The sequence below is a fragment of the Bos mutus genome, chromosome 5, assembly GCF_027580195.1.
Source record: "Bos mutus isolate GX-2022 chromosome 5, NWIPB_WYAK_1.1, whole genome shotgun sequence".
Taxonomy (NCBI): domain Eukaryota; kingdom Metazoa; phylum Chordata; class Mammalia; order Artiodactyla; family Bovidae; genus Bos; species Bos mutus.
The window spans coordinates 61,395,224-61,416,014 of record NC_091621.1 but is presented as its reverse complement, the minus strand read 5'-3'; the positions used below and the strand labels follow the sequence as shown (position 1 = coordinate 61,416,014).

The 20,791-nt window shown below is 35.1% G+C and overlaps 1 protein-coding gene across 7 annotated transcripts in view; it reads right to left on the bottom strand.

The window, feature by feature from the left end:
* Window positions 1–20,791, bottom strand: part of PPFIA2 (PTPRF interacting protein alpha 2) — a 503,973-nt gene that overhangs the window by 177,976 nt on the left and 305,206 nt on the right. For 6 of the 7 annotated variants that reach the window (XM_070370959.1, XM_070370962.1, XM_070370958.1 and 3 more), the window contains 2 exons: window positions 15,825–15,989; window positions 11,187–11,261 (listed from right to left, as the gene is read on the bottom strand). In XM_070370959.1, coding sequence (XP_070227060.1) covers window positions 11,187–11,261; window positions 15,825–15,989 — 240 coding nt within the window. The remainder of the gene's footprint in view (window positions 1–11,186; window positions 11,262–15,824; window positions 15,990–20,791) is intronic. The other variant, XM_070370964.1, reaches the window with a different exon arrangement.

Sequence of the window (20,791 nt, the reverse complement as noted above, 5' to 3'; positions counted from 1 at the left end):
TAATGGTAATCTGCTGTATGACTCAGGGAACTCAAACCAGGGCTCCTAACAACCTAGAGGAGTGGGATGGGGATGGAGGTGGGAGGAGGGTTCAAGTGGGAGGGAACATGGGAAAACCTATGGTTGATTCATGTTGATGATAGACAAACACAATATTGTAATGCAATTATCCTTCAATTAAAAATAAATAAAAAAATAAAATCCAAATAAACATCTAGAAAAAAAATAAAACTGAGCCATGATGACTCAAATGCTAATAAAATTGAGTCATGATGACTCAAATGCTAATAAGACATGAAACTTACATTAGACTTTCTGTTGGAATGAGAATTCAAGTTGATCAAGGAACTTACTGATAATGAAAAGTTTCATTTACTAATGATGAAAATAAACCAACCAGTTGAATTAGGATATGTTGTGTACATAAACATGTAGGAAATCAGCAAGCTGTTTTAAGATTAATCATTTAATAAAGGCAGTGAGAGACATAAAATATTAAATCTGCTTTTATCTCATAGAACTGGGAAAGAGATAGAATGAAATGAACCCCAAAAATGAGTAATTGGCAAAAGGCCTATCAACATAAATAATTACCAATTTTAGGATTATGAAATAATTTAACTCAAGAACTTTTTCAGTGGTGTCCTTTTCTATATCTGGAGTTTTCCACTAACAGAAATGGCAGGTTTAATTTAAAGAGAAAAATTACTTGGTCATTTCATTAATTCTGCAAATAAGTGATCCTACAAATTTCTATAAGTTTTGCTATCAGCTCCCCCAAGGCAAATTTTTCTAATAAGCACTGCTCAACCACTTTTCCACTTTCCCCCTGGTTCTTCTGGTTTATCTTTAACAAATTTCTTTCTAATTATTTAAATATTGAGTTGCTCATGAATTTCAGAAGCTTCCTGAATTTTACTTCTATCAAGTTTTAGGGCAACATTTTACCTCTGAAGCAAAGTCACCTGAGACAACTTTAGTTTCATATTTGTATCTCATTCTTTCAAATTATGATGAATAACAGAACAGAACTTCATAGATTTAGATAAGGAAATACCATGACGAATCTATGTTGTTTCAGTTCATAAGTGCTGTGGCTGCTGCTGCTGCTGTTAAGTTGCTTCGGTCGGTCGTGTCCAACTCTGTGTGACCCCATAGATGGCAGCTCACCAGGCTCTGCCCTCCCTGGGATTCTCCAGGCAAGAACACTGGAGTGGGTTGCCATTTCCTTCTCCAATGCGTGAAAGTGAAAAGTGAAAGTGAAGTCGATCAGTCGTGCCCGACGAGTAGTGACCCCATGGGCTGCAGCCTACCAAGCTCCTCAGTTCATGAGATTTTCTAGGCAAGAGTACTGGAGTGGCTTGCCATTGCCTTCTCCGAAGTGCTGTGGAAACTGGCTTTATTTAATTTGCCAGGGTAACTTAATGAGAGCTTCCTCTGAGTCTACCACACCACCCCAAATTGTTCTTGCTTAGTCTTAATTGACTCTTTGCCATATTCTACATTATGGTATTCTCAAGCTTTTTGAACTCACAAAAGTAACTCTGTTTCCACCTCCCTTAGCAGATAATCCATTTCCTTGGGATGACCCTCTGATAAAATTGCTATGTCTTCTTTCCTCTCCAGATCAAAATCTTCATTCACGTCTCTACTACACATTCCATTTTCCTTCCCACAATTCTCAAAGGTAGGAGTGCTACTACTTTCCATTGATCTCCAAATCACTTTTATCCTCTTCCCTGTTGTCCATCAATAACCCCTTCTTTCTCCTTTTTTGTAGTGGCTGTAAGCATCTTCAACAGGCTGTCCCTGAATACTGCCTACTTATTTAGCTTTCACCCTCCTCTCTCCATTGCCAAACTTCTCAGATGAGTATTCCTCACTGTCTCCCATTTTTAGACTTCTAATTTACTCAAATTCTTTTCATCACAGCTATTCTATTATAGTGCCATTATAGTTTCCTTCCATTATAGTTTACTATAATGTCTTTGCAAACATTTTCAGAGACTTTCTAATTGCAAATCAAATAACCTCATATTAGACATGATCTCACAGTTTTCTATGAAACATTTGATGCTGCTGACACATCCAATCTCCATTTAAAACTCTTGTCTCTCTCTCCCTCTATCATTTTTTTAATTTGATTTTATTTTTAAACTTTACAATATTGTATTAGTTTTGCCAAATATCGAAATGAATCCGCCCCAGGTATACCCGTGTTCCCCATCCTGAACCCTCCTCCCTCCTCCCTCCCCTACCCTCCCTCTGGGTCGTCCCAGTGCACCAGCCCCAAGCATCCAGTACCGTGCATCGAACCTGGACTGGCAACTCGTTTCATACATGATATTATACATGTTTCAATGCTATTCTCCCAAATCTCCCCACCCACTCCCTCTCCTACAGAGTCCATAAGACTGATCTATACATCGGTGTCTCTTTTGCTGTCTCGTACACAGGGTTATTGTTACCATCTTTCTAAATTCCATATATATGCGTTAGTATACTGTATTGGTGCTTTTCTTTCTGGCTTACTTCACTCTGTATAATAGGTTCCAGTTTCATCCATCTCATTAGAACTGATTCAAATGTATTCTTTTTAATGGCTGAGTAATACTCCATTGTGTATATGTACCACGGCTTTCTTATCCATTCATCTGCTGATGGGCATCTAGGTTGCTTCCGTGTCCCGGCTATTATAAACAGTGCTGCGATGAACATTGGGGTACACGTGTCTCTTTCCCTTCTGGTTTCCTCCATGTGTATGCCCAGCAGTGGGATTGCTGGATCATAAGGCAGTTCTATTTCCAGTTTTTTAAGGAATCTCCACACTGTTCTCCATAGTGGCTGTACTAGTTTGCATTCCCACCAACAGTGTAAGAGGGTTCCCTTTTCTCCACACCCTCTCCAGCATTTATTGCTTGTAGACTTTTGGATCGCAGCCATTCTGACTGGCGTGAAATGGTACCTCATAGTGGTTTTGATTTGCATTTCTCTGATAATGAGTGATGTTGAGCATCTTTTCATGTGTTTGTTAGCCATCTGTATGTCTTCTTTGGAGAAATGTCTATTTAGATCTTTGGCCCATTTTTTGATTGGGTCATTTATTTTTCTGGAGTTGAGCTGTAGGAGTTGCTTGTATATTTTTGAGATTAGTTGTTTGTCAGTTGCTTCATTTGCTATTATTTTCTCCCATTCTGAAGGCTGTCTTTTCACCTTGCTAATAGTTTCCTTTGTTGTGCAGAAGCTTTTAAGGTTAATTAGGTCCCATTTGTTTATTTTTGCTTTTTTTCCCAATATTCTGGGAGGTGGGTCATAGAGGATCCTGCTGTGATGTATGTCGGAGAGTGTTTTGCCTATGTTCTCCTCTAGGAGTTTTATAGTTTCTGGTCTTACATTGAGATCTTTAATCCATTTTGAGTTTATTTTTGTGTATGGTGTTAGAAAGTGCTCTAGTTTCATTCTTTTACAAGTGGTTGACCAGATTTCCCAGCACCACTTGTTAAAGAGATTGTCTTTAATCCATTGTATATTCTTGCCTCCTTTGTCAAAGATAAGGTGTCCATACGTGCGTGGATTTATCTCTGGGCTTTCTATTTTGTTCCATTGATCAATATCATTTTTTTTTTTTTTTTTTTTTTTTGCTCTTGACTACTTTACTTTTTGGTGTAGGTTTCACCTTTGCCTGTACCTATTTACCTTTTCCACATCCATGGATTCAATACAGTACTGGTTCTTAACTCAAAAGACTGTAGTGATGATTAAAAGTGCAATGTACTTAATACAATGGCCATATTCCAAGGTTCCATAAACTCCTCAAATGTGAATTTGTTGTCTCTAGCCCCTCTCATGATCTTGATCCAGTATTCTGAATGTGAATGATACCTGGTTTGCCCATAAAGTTATTTAATTTTTCCTTAGGAAATAAGACTTTAGGAATAAGGCTGGTTGTAGATGAAGTAACATGAAATGCTAATTTCTTTAAGATAATTCTTATTGAAAGTTGAAAGATTCAGTGGCTGGAATAAAATGAAAACATAGAATAAAAGTAACATAAAAATACAGTCTACAACTAAATGTGCCAGTTCATTTTAGATATAACACAATCACGTAGAAAAGCTTTTAAAATAAGTACAGCTGTGTACTCAGTGAAATTAGTCTGTCAATTGAACTTTTACTGTAGCTTCCGAATAATCCATTTTGTCTGGCTTAATTAAATAATTAAAAAAGCATATGGGCTTCTGCTAAAAGAGAACACATTGTTAGAATGTAATCTATTTATTCCTCTGTACTTCCCTTTATTGTACTTTTTTTTTTTTTTTGTAGTTTTCCAGTTTTAAGCAATAACAAAAGTACTCTTCAAGAAATAAAGACTTGATTGCATTTTCTCTGTCTAAAGAATCTGGACTCACTTTTTTAGGACAATGGCCTGGAAGATGTATTCAATGTTAACAATACAGTCTGCCCTTGTGGGGCTATTCAAAGAGGCATACAATAACAGCAAATTTTCATTATGTATATGTATTTATTTACAATGTTGTTTTGATTCTTTCATTTATTAGTATTTTCCATTAGTAAAAGAACTTAAGAAATGCCAGATTGTTCAAGTTCTCTGTTTAACTTCTGTATTTTGCATCAGGAGTCCTCTTTCTTTCAAGAAGCAGTAGTGATTTTTATCTGAACTATAAACATAGAATATTGACTCAGACATATATTTTTTTAGTTGTAACTCTTGTATGCTAGTCTGCAACATTAAAAATCTGATTATATTTCTTCCCTTTAAAAAAGCTTGTTGCTGATTCACCATTGTTTACAGGATGAAGCCAGGCTCTAGGCATCCCAGACTCAGATTTGCCTTTCTCTGCAGCCTCATCCCCATCTGTAATACTGCCTGCTTCTCTTTTCTTCCTCCAGCTTCATCTGACAAGCTCTTTGTAGTCACCCTCAAAATTCTAGGTAAATATTTTTCCCTAGGAATATTTAAAATTTTTTTCCAGCTTTATGGATATATAACTGATGAAAAACATTTATAAGTTTAAGGTATACAATGTGAATATTTGATATATGTATATATTATGAAAGATTACCACAATAAGGTTAACTAACTGGAGTGGGTAGCCCTTCCCCTCTTCAGGAGATCTTCCCAACCCAGGGACTGAATCCAGGTCTCCCACATTGCAGGCAGATTCTTTACCAGCTGAGCCACAAGGGAATTCAAGAACACTGGAGTGGGTAGCCTATCTCTTCTCCTGTGGATCTTCTGGGTCCAGGAATTGAACCAGGGTCTCCTGCATTGCAGGCAGATTCTTTATCAACTAAGCTATCAGGGAAGCCCTAACTAACATATCTAATACTTCACGTCTGTGTGTGTGTGTGTGTGTGTGTGTGTGTGTGTGCTGAGAACATTTATGACCTGCTCTTATTAAATTTCAGGTATACTACATAAAGATTTGGACAGGACTGAGTGACTGAACTGAACTGATAAGTGTTGTGAACTATAGTCACCATTCTGTATATCAGATCTCCTAATCTTAATCATTGTATAAGAGAAAGTTTATATTCTTTGACAAACATCTCCCCTTTTTACCCAAACTCTAGCCTTTAGCAATACCAATCTAGTCTTTCTGTGTGTTTGACATTTTTAGAATCTGTATATAAATGAGATCACATAGTATTTGTCTTTCTTTGTCTAACTTATTTCACTTAGCATAATGCCCTCAAAGTTCATCATTATCCATGTTGTTGTAAATGGCAGGATATCTCTAGGAAGTTTTTTGTAATACCATCTGCTTTTCCTCATTCATGTCCATACAATTAATTACTACTAAAGCTTGTGGTTTCATTTTCACTTTAGTATTATTGCATTATAATTACTTTTTATTGTGGTAAATAGTATATAGAATCTGCCATTTAAAACATTTTAGGTGTACAGCTAAGTGGCAATACATAGATTTACATTGTTATATAACCATCAACACCATTCAACTTCAAAAATTTTCTTATCTTCCCAAACTGAGATTCTGGACCCTTAAATAGTAACTCCTCATTGTAGTTACTTTTTACTGTGTCTATTTTCCCTAACAGATTTGAAAAAAAAAAAAACTGTTGCTTTATTAATATCTGAGTTTATCAATATATTTATACCCAGTACTTAATATAATGGCTGGTAAACAGAAAATGCTCAATAAATGTCTGTTGAATTGATGTATCATGCTCAAAATCACATTTTATTATGTCAGCTAGCCATATCAGATTGTCAACTTTCCAGCTCTACTCCACCCTAACCCCACAGTTTATAAAAGAGAAAAAGAGAACACATTTTCAGTGGATTTCACTTTACCAACACAAAAACAAAAACCAAAAATAAAACACTACAAAACAAATACAAAACTACACCTCAGTGCTTTTTAATTTCATAAAGAGTAAATGCCACATTCTGAGCATGACTTCAGGGTTTTCTAGAATCTGAGTCCTATTATCCTCTCTTCCCTCCTCTTCCACACTTTTTCATACTTAGATTCTTACCAATACAATATCATCCATTATTTCTGAAACAGGCAAATTCAGGTTTCCTTAATCATACTGTTTGCTCAGCTTAAAATGTTTCCCTACAGTTTTGAATCCAAATCATAATTTTCCTTCATGGGTGAAACTTTCTCTGATAATTTGATTCAAAACAAATACTCTTCATCTCTCTGCTCTTTTGTACTTTATTTGAGTCTCTGTTTTATTTTTATTTAGTTTTGTACTAAATTACATTTTACTTATGTTTATATGTTTATCTTCATCACTGGAGGACAAATTATATAAACATTTTGTTGTTGCTTAGTCACTAAGTCATGTCCAACTCTTTGAGACCCCATGGACTGTAGCCTGCCAGGCTCCTCTGTCCATGGAATTTCCCAGGCAACAATCCTGAAGTGGGTTTCCATTTCCTTCTCCAGGAGATCTTTCCAATCCAGAGATTAAACCTGAGTCTCCTGCACTGGCAGGCTGATTCTTTACCTCTGAGCCACCAGGGAAGTCCATATAAACATTTGCATAATGCTTATTTATCCTTTCATTTTTTTTCTATTTCTACCATCAGAGACTCACAGAATATTCTGTACATAGTAGTTACTCAAAAATTATATTTTGAAAAGACAAATACCCTTATTTTATAGACATGATCAATGTAGTGCTGTTTATTGAGCATGATGAAGGTTGTTCCAACTACTTAATTAAGGAAATACCCAAGGAACAATGTGAAAACCAAATAGAAGGAACTCTATACAATGCAAGCTGACAAATATATATTGATCACAAAGTTGATATCACTGTACTGAGTGAAATAAGCACAAATAAGCAAGACATAGCTCACTTTCTCAGGGAACTAACAACCTAGACTTAGGTATATAATAAACTCTAATACTTGTTTAACAGTCAAAACAAATGCTGAAGCAATGAGAGTAAGCAATTTAAACAAAGAAGCAATGATTATCGGATAGAAATCATAAAAGATTTCATTAGAAAGGTGATGTCTGAACTTGAGTTTAAATGGGGAAGTACGATTTCAATGGGTGAATAGGGGTTGTGGACACATTCCAAGAGAGACATTAACGTAAGTAAGATTTAGAGTCAGGAAAAATGCTGGCTGCTTTCAAAAACAATGAATACTATAATTTAACAAGATGTTAGAATGACTCAGAAAATTGGGCTAATAAGAGTTATTAGCCCTAGTAGTAGAGATCATTATGTTATTAACATTCATAAATATGTAAATTTTTGGAAAAGCAAGAGAGATCCAGAAAAAACATCTATTTCTGCATTATTGACTTTGCCAAAGGCTTTGACTGTGTGGATCACCACAAACTCTGGAAAATTCTGAAAGAGATGGTAATACCAGACCACCTGACCTGCCTCTTAAGAAATCTGTATGCACGTCAGGAAGTAACAGTTAGAACTGGACATGGAACAACAGACTGGTTCCAAATAGGGAAAGGAGTACATCAAGGCTGTATATTGTTACCCTGCTTTTTTAATTTATATGCAGAGTACTTCATGAGAAACACTGGGCTGGAAGAAGCACAAGCTGGAATCAAGATTGCTGGGAGAAATATCAATAACCTCAGATATGCAAATGACACCACCCTTATGGCAGAAAGTGAAGAAAAACTAAAGAGCCTCTTGATAAAAGTGAAAGAGAAGAGTAAAAAAGTTGGCTTAAAGCTCCACATTCAGAAAACTAAGATCATGGCATCTGGTCCCATCACGTCATGGGAAATAGATGGGGAAACAGTGGAAACAGTGTCAGACTTTATTTTTGGGGGCTCCAAAATCACTGCAGATGGTGATTGCAGCCATGAAACTAAAAGACACTTACTCCTTGGAAGGAAAGTTATGACCAACCTAGACAGTATATTAAAAAGCAGAGACATTACTTTGCCAACAAAGGTCCATCCAGTAAAAGCTATGGTTTTTCTAGTAGTCATGTATGGATGTGAGAGTTGGACTATAAAGAAAGCTGAGTGCCGAAGAATTGACGCTTTTGAACTGTGGTGTTGAAGAAGACTCTTGAGAGTCCCTTGGACTGCAAGGAGATCCAACTGGTCCATCCTAAAGGAAATCAGTCCTGAATATTCATTGGAAGGACTGATATTGAAGGTGAAACTCCAATACTTTGGCCACCTGATGTGAAGAACTGACTCATTTGAAGAGACCCTGATGCTGGGAAAGATTGAGGGCGGGAGGAGAAGGGGATGACAGAGGATGAGATGGTTGGTTGGCATCACTGACTCAATGGACTTGAGTTTGAGTAAACTCCAGGAGTTGGTGATGGACAGGGAGGCCTGGCGTCCTGCAGTCCATGGGGTCACAAAGAGTCGGACACAACTTAGCAACTGAACTGAACTGAATATGTAAATTATATCATTATGTTAGTAACATATTAATATGGCATAGATTACATTATATATCAGAAAATATGATAATAATCAGTATGAATGGAGCTTTGCTTAGTGTATTTAACCTTGAAGAATTATACAGCAGAAACCCTACTGTAATATCCCAGTTGAGAATAAGGAAGATCTGAACTATGGTGGTTTTGATGTATATGGAAAAATGAGAACAAATTAGTGCAGGATAGAGTGTGGATAAGGTTAAATGTATGCATCGAAACCCCGTGAATGCATAGAGCTAAGATAAATTCAAAGACAATCACACTTTCAAGAGAGAATAGTGGTACATTAGGAGAAACAATCTCTCTGGGTTCACTTGTAAAATAATACTAGTAAGCCTGGCATGCTGCAGTCTATGGAGTCGCAAAGAGTCAGACACGACTAAGTGACTGAACTGAACTGAACTTCCAGTATTATTCTGCTGATATATGTGTACCTAGCGTAAAGCCTAGAGATTTAAAGCACTCAATAATATTAGCTATTGCTATTATTAACATACCAATAGAATAATCTAATATGGAAAATGGCATCTGACTCTAAAATGTTTATTATTTCATTTATTTATAAGTATAATGAAAAGTTAATTAAAAAATCAAAAACTATAGAAATATATAGTACATGTTTGCAAACACCAAAGACAACTAATGGTAACAATTTGGCTAGTTTTTTTTCTAGTCCTATAGTAATACATTATTTTCTTAATTAATTAATTTTTAAAAATTGCATTACTATTATTTGTAGTTGTGCAAAATTGGGAGCACTCTGTACAACCTCTTCCTTTTTCCATAGTAGAATGCTTTGGAGCTTTCAGAACAGAACATACAGTTATCTCATATTCTTTTTAATAAGACTGCTTATTTCACTTCATTAACATGCCACATAGAATCTAAGGGGCACGAGGGAACCTAGGGAGGCCCGTCAGCACACATGGTAACTTTTTGTTAACTAGAACAATGGGTGCCTATAAATGTTTACAGTCCCTTTAGTGCATGTCTTCATTATTAAATCCTAAAATGGTTTAATCCTTGATTCATGCTTGCTGGACACCTGTGGCAGAGAACAATCTATACAAACATTAGCAGAGCCCTTGAAGATTCCAAACCAATTTTTAAAACCTTTAGTGGAGCTCAGAAAAGAGCATGAATGCTGAGTTACAGATTTGGTTTCTTTTTTCACAGGAGTCATGGTTGAAGTCTTGGATGAAGGAGATATGGATGAAGTCTCCGAAGAATAGATTACATAAAGAAAAGTGTTAAAGGGTGCTAACTCTAAAATCATCTGTGAGAATGGGAAATGCATTATTTCTGAAGTTTAAATTGTTAAACCTAGAACAAACAAAAGCCTATAGAAGCTTATTTCATTAGCCTAGCTAATTTTAAAAAAACAAGGGAGTTCGTACCAGACAAGAATTTTAGCATGGTTGTAAATATATACTTGTTTGTATGTGAAGTGTAAATGTATTATTTTGTTAAGAATCTCTTGGCAAACCTATAATTAGGGACACTGATCTCCCACTTGCTTAAGTATTTAAAAGTACGAAGATTTTGCTAAATTGTTTAGTAATAATAATACCTGTATTTACATTCCTGGAACAGACTTCTGAAAAAAGGTAGCCTTGTAAATAATTATCAGAGAAAAGGAGAGAGACAGAGCGAGATGGGGCTATTTTAGTGGCCTGAATACATTTAATTTGAGATCCATCTATCTATCTATCACTCATCTATATCTTATCCAATGACCCAAGTTCACTGGTAGACAAACAAGGAAATAAAATATTCTAAAGGAAAAACAACTCTGTAAATCTCATGGATGATTATGATTATAAAATACTTTCTTAACGTCATGAATGAGAGCAAAAGAGTGGATTCAATGATGCCACTAAACATGGGCACAATGCTTCATTTGTAACAATTTCCTAATTTAAGAGATATTTGACATGTGTTCCAGTTTTGGAGCTGTGTTTTACTTCTTAAAAGGACTGGCATTCTGACTGCAGTCTTTCTAAATCCCCATCTCAGTAGCTCTCATATCACTAGCTCTTGATAATTTTCCTTTCCTCTCTTAGTGACAGATCTGAATCACCAGAAATCAGAAAACATAATTCTGGCAGCTAGTTTGAACAGGCCTTGTTCAGTGGCATATACAGAATGTAATTTATTTTTTGTGACAGTTTTAATAAATGTGACGTGAAACACAAGGGATATAATGTTATCGATATTGCACCTCGAAAGAGGAGAAAGTTTGGTATGTTACCTCCTGATTAGCAGCAGCTAGTTCTTCTTCCAGTGCAGAGACTCTTTCTAAAGAAACCCTCAGTCGCTCCCTTACCTAGAAGAAAAACCAAAATATGTGCAGTAATGTACATCCCATACATATTGAACTGTGCTGAATCCATTAATATTACCAGAGACAGTCACATTTGGCAAACTATTAAACTATTTATATCCCTAAGTGCTCAGGAATACTATGACTATGTTGTCACTTTACAATATGACTGTAACAAGGGATTTTTCTTGCAAACAAGTCCTTCTAGTGTTTCAGTTAAGATCAACTCCTCTTGTACTGAATTCTGATACAAAGTGGAGGCAAAGTTCAAAAGTTTATTATGAATTCATCTGAAAAACAGTCACTGATTAAGCATAAGATAAAGGCAAAAAATTTACTGCTTTAAAAAATAAGTTTTTTCCTTTGATGTTTAGTACAAAATAATTTGTCTAAAAGCAAAGGATTCTTAGAACCTGAAAATTGTTGCCCATTGCTCACAAAATTAATTTTGTATTAGTTAGAGGTCTACATCATAACTGAGGGATTGGAAAGTATGTAATTACTCTGGAATTCCTAACTACTTTTCAGATACCAAAGGTTAAACCATTATATTTTACAGAACCAAAGAATGCACATTCAGTTTGAAAGTAATGATTTCCAAATGTTTCATATACAAATGAAACTCAGAGAAAAGTTTCTTTGATCTTTGTTTTCTTAGAACTTCTAAAATTGTTTTAGTTATCTTATGTTCAGATTTATAGATATGCTTCATATTAAATGCATCAAAAGTAGAAAAGCTCAGAGAAAGAAGTTTGGCTAAACTAAAATAAATGACTACAGCAGTTTAATTTTCCTTAAAAACATCAAGAAAATTTATAAATTTAATTTAAAATAGAATGCATGGTGAGTTTTAGATTATTTATGATTAACATTGATTTTCCATGGAATATAACAGTAAGCATTTTAATATGTAATTATATAAATAAATTACATAATAAAATTCAATTTTATTAATTTATTAATGGTATAGTTTAATTAATACTTTTTCTTTTTTAAAGTAAGATTTAACTGGGGATATAAGTTAAATACACAGAATATCTAGAAACCTATATACATAATAAATTTAAAATTGAAGTACATTTTCTAGTTAGCAGACATAAAAAACAAGTGATAGCTTATGAATCTAGACTCTAATCAGATTTTAAAAAAAATCTCAATTATTTTAATACAGCATAATGAAACTGAAATTATTCAGGTCACTGGGTGTACTTAACTCTTGAAATACATCTTAAATAAGAAAGAATTAATGCCTGAGTGGAGTTTTAATATTAATTTCATTGATATTTTCATTATATTTCATTATGTTTAACATCTGAAAATTAATAATACATGCATAAATGGATATGTGATATCAAATGTAATTACACAAGATCCTTCACGATATTTAAGTATGCCAGATTGGCTGCCAGGTACCAATGCTGTTAGACAAATATCCAACTGTTCATAAAAATGCATGAAACTTATGTTGATTAATAACCAAACAAGAGTGACTTAGAAGGAAATCTTTGATGATTTGACTTGGGAAATACTTTTTTCTGTGAGTGCTTGGAAAGATGCAAACAAAACAAGTATTCCGTAGGCATGAAAATGAGGAGGACTGCTGATCCACTGAATGCAGATATCAACAGAAACCTTAGTAGAAGTTCTTGATATTTAACAGAGATGACTGTAAAGTTTTATGCACCATTTCCTAAAATACTAGATATAAAATATGGATATTCTGATAAAAATCTAAGAATCTTGGTTGATGAGAAGAGCAATATGAAATAGTCAAAATGTAAATTAATCTCAACATATGCAACACTAATCAGATCACATTTAGACTGAAATAAAGAGGTTAGAGTATTATGTTTAAAAGACATACATTTTTCATTTCCTCTAGCCCACAAAATTGGTACACATATTGGAGAACTATGTCAAAATCACTGCTGGTCTTAGCTAATTGGTGTGTATTCTACCCTACAGCTCAGTGAATATATAAATGAGGACATTAATAATGAAGACTGCCAGTCATTGCAATTGTCCAGAGCTATGCTCAGTCTTTGTATTTTATTTAGCTCTTCTTGTGTTCTAAACCTTCTGTGGCAAAGTTTTTCATTACATCTTCTTCTGATCTTTCATATATGTTTTATGTTGATAACCATAGCACTTAAAATAGAATATTGTAAGTACTTGTTTATATGGGTCTCTCCTCACCTCTCCTGATCACCACAAGAAGCTGTTAGCTATTCTTAGGAAAATTGTTTATGAAGATGCTTAGGCACACGTCAACCCCTGAATAATTAAATGAAATGCTAATTTAAATAAGCATGTGAATCAACAGTGATACTAATATCTTTACGTAGTTTGTAATTTTTGTCAAGTGCTGAAATTTATCATTAACAATAACATTCATTAACATTTACTGAGCATTTGTCATTTACTAAGTACTGGCTAGGAGCTTTATATGTCAGACAACTCTACTGGGTAGGGTAGGTATTATTATTTTCTTCATTCAAAAGAAGAGAAAACAGCTTAGAGAACTTAAGACACTTGTCTAATTCAGTCTAACTCCAAAGTTCATGCTCATAATACTTTTCCTTTAGGCTATTTGTTATTACTTAGTTGACAATCAGTTCAGTTGGCCCTGAACTTAGCAACATCCAGGGTACTTCTGGTGAGTTACTAAACCCTATTACAGTTCCTATGGTCACAGTATGAAATAGCTTATGCTAAGCTCACTGAACTTTAATATGTACTAAATTACTTTTAGATCCTAAGTTGTACAACAACCATTTTCTTCTTAAATGTACTCATATTTGTATGAAGTGCTGTTTTATTTATTGCCATCTATTCATTTTTTTTTCATAACAGCATCCCTCATTTAAGTGATGTGGGACATCTGGGGAACAGCCAAAACTATTCACTCTCTAGACCCTCACTCAAGTCACTCAAAACTGCTAGATTTTCTCTGAATAGGCCATGCTCTTTTCAACACTCTTGGTTAGTTCACATATTGAGCATACTGCTTAGAGTATCTTTACTTCTCTGCCTAACAACCCTTACACATTTTAATACCCAGATCAAATGTCACCCCCTCTGTGAAGACATTCTTGATGTTCTTATTACTTCTTCCGGCACAATTAGTTGCAACTCTTCCTGTGACTCCATATCACATTGTATATATCTTTGCTTCACATAGCCTGTTATTGACATGTGAACTCCAGCGCTATGAACTCCTTACTTGTAAAGAAAGTGTGCCAAATACATGCCAAGAAGTCTAACACATAAACTATTGTATAAATGTACAGTCTTGCTAATTCTTATTAATGCAGTTTTATACTAAGAAAAGAAATATAATAAGAAAGTAAACATTAAAGATATTAAATTACTGTTTTATATTAGTTGATATTATATAGATAGGGATTTTTATATAATATCCATTTGTGTTTTATTCAAAATTATTTATAAACTAATTGCCTCTTATACTAAAATTAAAAATAAGATACAGTTTCTTATTAATAATCTTGAAGACAGAATTGTAGTTATCCTTATACATGCACAAAATCCCCTGCTCTAAGAACATCTGAAAGACTGATGATAAAAATATGTATGGATATAAATATTAAATAGAGCAAAAGTATCTGTATGCTCAAAATCTATATATAACTGAGTAATAATCCCTAGTTTGGATTTTAGTGCTCAGAACTTGTCAGATAATTTACAATGAAGTGCCCCAATTCCCACTGTAGAAAATCCTAAAGCCTTATTAATTTTAAAATTTTAATCTTTGAAATTTAACAAAATTGAAATCGTGTCATAAGCCTTACTAATCTCCAAAGAATATTATCATCATATTGGCTTATTAATGTCCATAGAACTTATTTGAGTAACAGTTAAGAGAACTTACAGTTACTTTAAAAAAGACCTAAAGCAGATTTTGCTACTAATGCCTTATGCTGCCCCATGTGGAGACTCTTTAAAATGTGTGTTCAGTACTAAGCTATTAGAAATTCCCCAAATAAAACCCTAAACTTCTAATATGAATCTCTAAAGGTTAAAGTACATCCAATTTACATCTCAAGATGTTTTACTGTCAGCTAGGAGTCTTCTATATGGCGACACACTTCAGAGAGGCAGGGAGGAGAGAGACTGCGGGGTGGGGAGAGAATAAGAGAGAAAGGGAGAAAGAAAGAAAGGCTAAATGACAGTATTAAATTTCAAATGGCCCTCTAGACTAGGACTATAGCGTGCTATAATAGGAGTCTTAATAAGCCATAGATTCAGTGGGATTAAACAAAAGAATGTGGTTATGAATATTAATAATATACATGAAATAGTCCAGTTGCATTTTTTGAGTGATTTTTTCCTGTAACTCAAATATGTTCCTCTGAACTGCCTGACTACAGCAATCAACTGAGTCGTGGATGAAGACAAGGAGCTTGACGATGATGACAAAAGCAGAGTTAAGCTTGAAATCTTTTGGTAATACTATACCTTTTTTCCAGTAGTTTGATTTTTAATTTCAGCTTTATTGAAGTTATAATTGACATATCAAATTGTAATAATCCTTTCCCAGTACTATACCTTTTCATCCAAGGCCTTGTGGTGCTCAAATAAAGATTTCAGCGCCTTGAGAACCTCAACTTCGCTGGACACTCCCGAGGGTGACTGGGCTTGTCGCTTCACCACCGTCATTCTCAGCGACCTCTCGTGTCGTGACACAAGGCACTCCAAATGCTCCAGTAATAGCTATTGGGTTTAACAGAAAATGTAATTGCCTTATGAATACAGGTCACTAATGCACAGAGAGGACTTCTACTTTAGCAGACTGAAGATTTATATATTATCTAATGATAACATCAGATTATCCTACAGGTAGCATCAGTGAAACACAAACCTGAGTTCATAAACCAGGGTTCAAAAATATACTAAGAGTAAATTGCATTTCTATCACATAACAATTTATTAAATTTAAAATATAATGTGAATTATATGCATTCTTTTATAAGATTTAATAACTTCAGTTTAAGTTGAGGAGAACTAGAAAACACCATATGTGAAAATGAAAGTTGCTTAGTCGAGTCCGACTCTTTGCAAACCCACGGACTATACAGTCCATGGAATTCTCCAGGCCAGAATACTGGAATGGGTAGCCTTTCCCTTCTCCAGGGGATCTTCCCCACCTAGGGATTGAACCCAGATCTCCTGCTTTGAAGGTGGATTCTTTACCAGCTCAGCCACAGGGGAAGATCCAATAAATAGGATAACTATTGAAAAATGTTATACAATGATGACTTTATTAGAAAATAGAATTCAAAGTCAAAATTAATTTCACTTATATCTGATAATTTAAATTTTTTAAATTGAAGGAAATGAGCATAAACTTCATGTTGCTTTAAACTTGATTATAATGACAATCACATGTTGCTATAGTAATTAATGTGGTAACACTAATGATTTTATTCACAATTAAATTCTTGGATTACATAACAGAAAAATATATGCAGCCAACTGGAATATAGTAATTGAGACCAGCAGTAGTCATTTTGGGGAAAGAGATTAAGGACATAATTATTAAACTGTCTGCTCTGGAATGTACATTCACCCAGAGTAGTCTTTGGTGCCACGACAGAGATTAGGGGCAAGTCCAGTGAACAATGTTTCATTCTGTCACAGACTTTATGCTCTGACTTTTCCCAAATAAATTTTGCTTTTAAATGTTTTGTGAATTGGAGTTTCACCTTTATTTTATAACGCAGTTCTGCAACTAAAAGCAAAGATATATGAAAAAAAGAAAAAGCTGTTATCAGTTATTAAAATTTTGCTAGTGAAGAATTGTGGTGTTGGAGAAGACTCAAGAGTCCCTTGAACTGTAAGGAGATCCAACCAGTCCATTCTAAAGGAAATCAGCCCTGAATATTCATAGGAAGGACTGATGCTGAAGCTGAAACTCCAATACTTTGTCCACCTGATGGGAAAAACAGACTCATTGGAAAAGACCCTGATGCTGGGAAAGATTGAAGGCAGGAGGAGAAGGGGACGACAGAGGATGAGATGGTTGGATGGCATCACTGACTCAATGGGCATGATTTTGAGTAAACTCTGGGGGTTGGTGATGGAGAGGGAGGCCTGGCGTGCTACAGTCCATGGGGTCACTAAAAGTCAGACACAACTGAGCGACTGAACTGAACTGAACAACAAATGACTAGTAAGGAGAAAAGATTTTCAGAAGGCTAGTGAAAGCATAGGCTAACAAATGGTGTCTAGGCAAAACAAGCAGGATTACTGAAACAATATAGGAAAAGGCAGATATAAGATACTGAGTTGGAAAGATGTAAAGAAAAACTATTATCTTTCAAGAGTTTTCCTAAAGCTCATACTATAGTGAGAAATTTAGTTTTCCCACAAAACTACTATTAATTTCAGTGTCACATATTAGTGTCATGTTTCTCAGTTCTTAATATGTTATTTTTTCTGTATTCACTGTCATTAATTATGGTTCAGTATGTCAGAAAACTTTGCCTATTATTAACACAAAAAAACACAAATATCTGAGATACTAAATGTATATAGATCAGTCAGTAGGAATCATATTTAAGCATCAAAATAATATTTAAAGTTCTTCAGTATAAAGATGATATAATCATTATTTTCAAAGAGCTTTTATTTACCAACCTCTTATTATAATCATGGTATTCTACTCCCCTGAATTATATAGATTCTATAGACACATCTATAGATGTGTGCATTGCTTAAATCCAAGCTGTTTCACATAAGTTATAGAGCTCTGCCTATTTCTCCAACTTTATCTAATATTAGTTTTCCCTTCTCGGTATTTGTCTATATCTAATTCACCATTTATTGTACACATTCACCTTGTTTAAGTCTGTCTCTCAAAAAACAATGTAAGGTCCATGAGGAAAGAAAGTATTTTTATTTATTAATATTTTCCCTATTTTGTCCATTGCCATATCTCTTAGTGCCTAGAAGACTGGCACATAATAGATGTGTACAAATTTTTGTTAAATGAATAAATGAACCCTGATTAAAACAGGAGTTTGTAAGAGCTCTGTCTATAAGTAAGAACTCCTCAGACAAATGGGAATCTGGGATATCTGACCCAGATAGATTTGAAAAATCAATAATTAAATTAACATCAAAAGAAGGAACAGTATCTTCTATGATTCATGGATAGTTAAATGACCACCTGAGTTATTCTGAAATGAGGTGTCTCTGAAAGTAAGGCTTTGATGGACTGAGTCATAGGGACAATAGACCATTTTGAAGGGCAGGAGGAATATAAGGACAATGAGGTGAGCTGGCTGCTTTGAACTGCATTGAAGAGTTAAAAGAAATAAAATGACTAGCATAAGGTTTTAAGATGTAGGTCAAAGCTCAGAGAACCCAGAAGCTGCTGCGGCTGCTCAGAAGAGCCTCTTATTGAGGTCCCAAGACAAAACAGAAAAAAAGAGAAAGAGCCTGATCTAGGAGAGGTCACTGAATTACAATGTATGATGAATTCAGAGCCTTACCAGATATCTTATTCGGAAAACTTGGAACTACTTTGAAAATAAAAAGGCACCCCCAAGAATTAGAAAAAGTAAATTTAGAAAATACTCTTATCCCCCAAACTCCAATGAGCTGCCACACTTTACTGATAAGTTACATCTCATTTGTCTTGGTGACCACGCATGACTTCACTTAGAGCAGTTACCTTGCAAAACAAAGCCTATGTTCCCTCCTCTTGAATCTGTGGAGGCCTTTGACTGTTCTGACCAACCTGCGTTGTACAGTGAAGTTACAATTTGTGACTTTTGAGTCTAGGTCCTAAGAGGCAATGCGGTTTCCAGCTAGCTCACTGGAACACTTGCTCTTAGGTCCTGGAGCCACTGCATAAAAACTCACTACGCTGAGACCACTGTGCCATAGAGCTCATATGGAGGTTCTTATACGTAAAGTCCCAATTAAACCTGTCTGTCTTTCAGTCATTCCAGCCTAGGTGCCAGACACAAGAGCAAAGAAGTCATCTCACAAGTAGACCTTTCAATCCCCAGATATTTGAGTCACCACCTGAAGACCATAGGCTAAAGTTGGCCCATACCATCTTATGGTAAAGGATAATTTTCAGAAATCTTGTGAGCTTGTGGTTAAACACAGTTAAGTAAAGCTTAAATTATGTAAGCTTATGACTCAATGGACATGAGTCTGAGCAAACTCCAGGAGATAGTGAAGGACAGGAAGGCCTGGCGTGCTGCAGTTCATGGGGTCGTAAAGAATCAGGCATGACTTAGAGCCTGAACAACAACAAATAATTAAATATTTTTAAAAAATAGTAACCATTCAAAATATATCACTTCCTAATTATCTTATTATATTTTACTATTACCAATGTCCACGGCGTTGTTTACTTCAATTTATTTGAATAATAGAAATACTATATAATGGTTCACTACTGTGCATTTTTTCCCAACTCTGCATTCGGTGACAGCATGTTGGTAGTTTGAAATCAGCAACAATGGGAGTATTTTCACCATGGAAAATGAGTAACACTATATATTTTTTTCTTTTTCAGATTAAAAAAAATAAATTGTTTACCAGTCACTGCATGTGCACTCAATCGTGTCCAACTCCTAACAATCCCATGGGCTGTAGCCTGCCAGGCTTCTCTATCCATGGGGTTTCCTAGGTATGAATACCGGAGTGGGTTGTCATTTCCTTCTCCAGGGCATCTTTCAGATTCAGGGACTGAAACTGTGTCTCCTGCATCTCTCGCATCAGCTGGCAGATTCTCCACCACTGAGCCACCTGGGAAGCCCACTAGACCTCAAGTCATCCCAGCTGAGAGCCCAAAACTTACGGAGCAGAAAAGGGCTGTCGTACCCGTGCCCTTTCTGAATCTCTGACCCATAGAACTGTGAGTGTAGCAAAATATTGCTTGTGTCATTACATTTTGGGATGGTCTGTTTTGAAGCAATAGATAATCAGGAAATCTTCCCTAAGGAAAAGAGAATGCAAACATTTCTTTGGATATTAGCTCTAAGCTAAAACTACATTTTTGGTGCTCACTGGTGTACAGCTTTTCAATAATCTGGTAGACATAATGATTCATCCTGTGGATAAACTGGCCTATTTATTTGACCACCACAGCATTTTCTCAGTGGGCATAAAATAGTGACCATGGTTTCAGGGATAGGACTTATTCACTGGCCTGACAAAATGGGGTTCTCATCATCAAGGTTGATAGGATACTACCCAAGACCAATAGCCAAGTTATTTGCTGTAGCCATCAACCTTGAACTTCTGAATACAATATAATTGGAAACCAACTATTTATCTTGAAGCAAGCAGATTAAGTCAAATCCTCCCATCAAAAAAGCAGCCGTTTTTTGTTACTGTAATAAACCCTTTTTCTGAATATAGATTTGCCTTCTCTAATGGCTATGCTTCTACCAGTAACACCATCTTATTAGATTTTTGCTAACAATCCTGTTATCATACACAACACTACTTTAACACTACCTCCTTAAAAAAAAAAAAAAAAAAAAACAGTG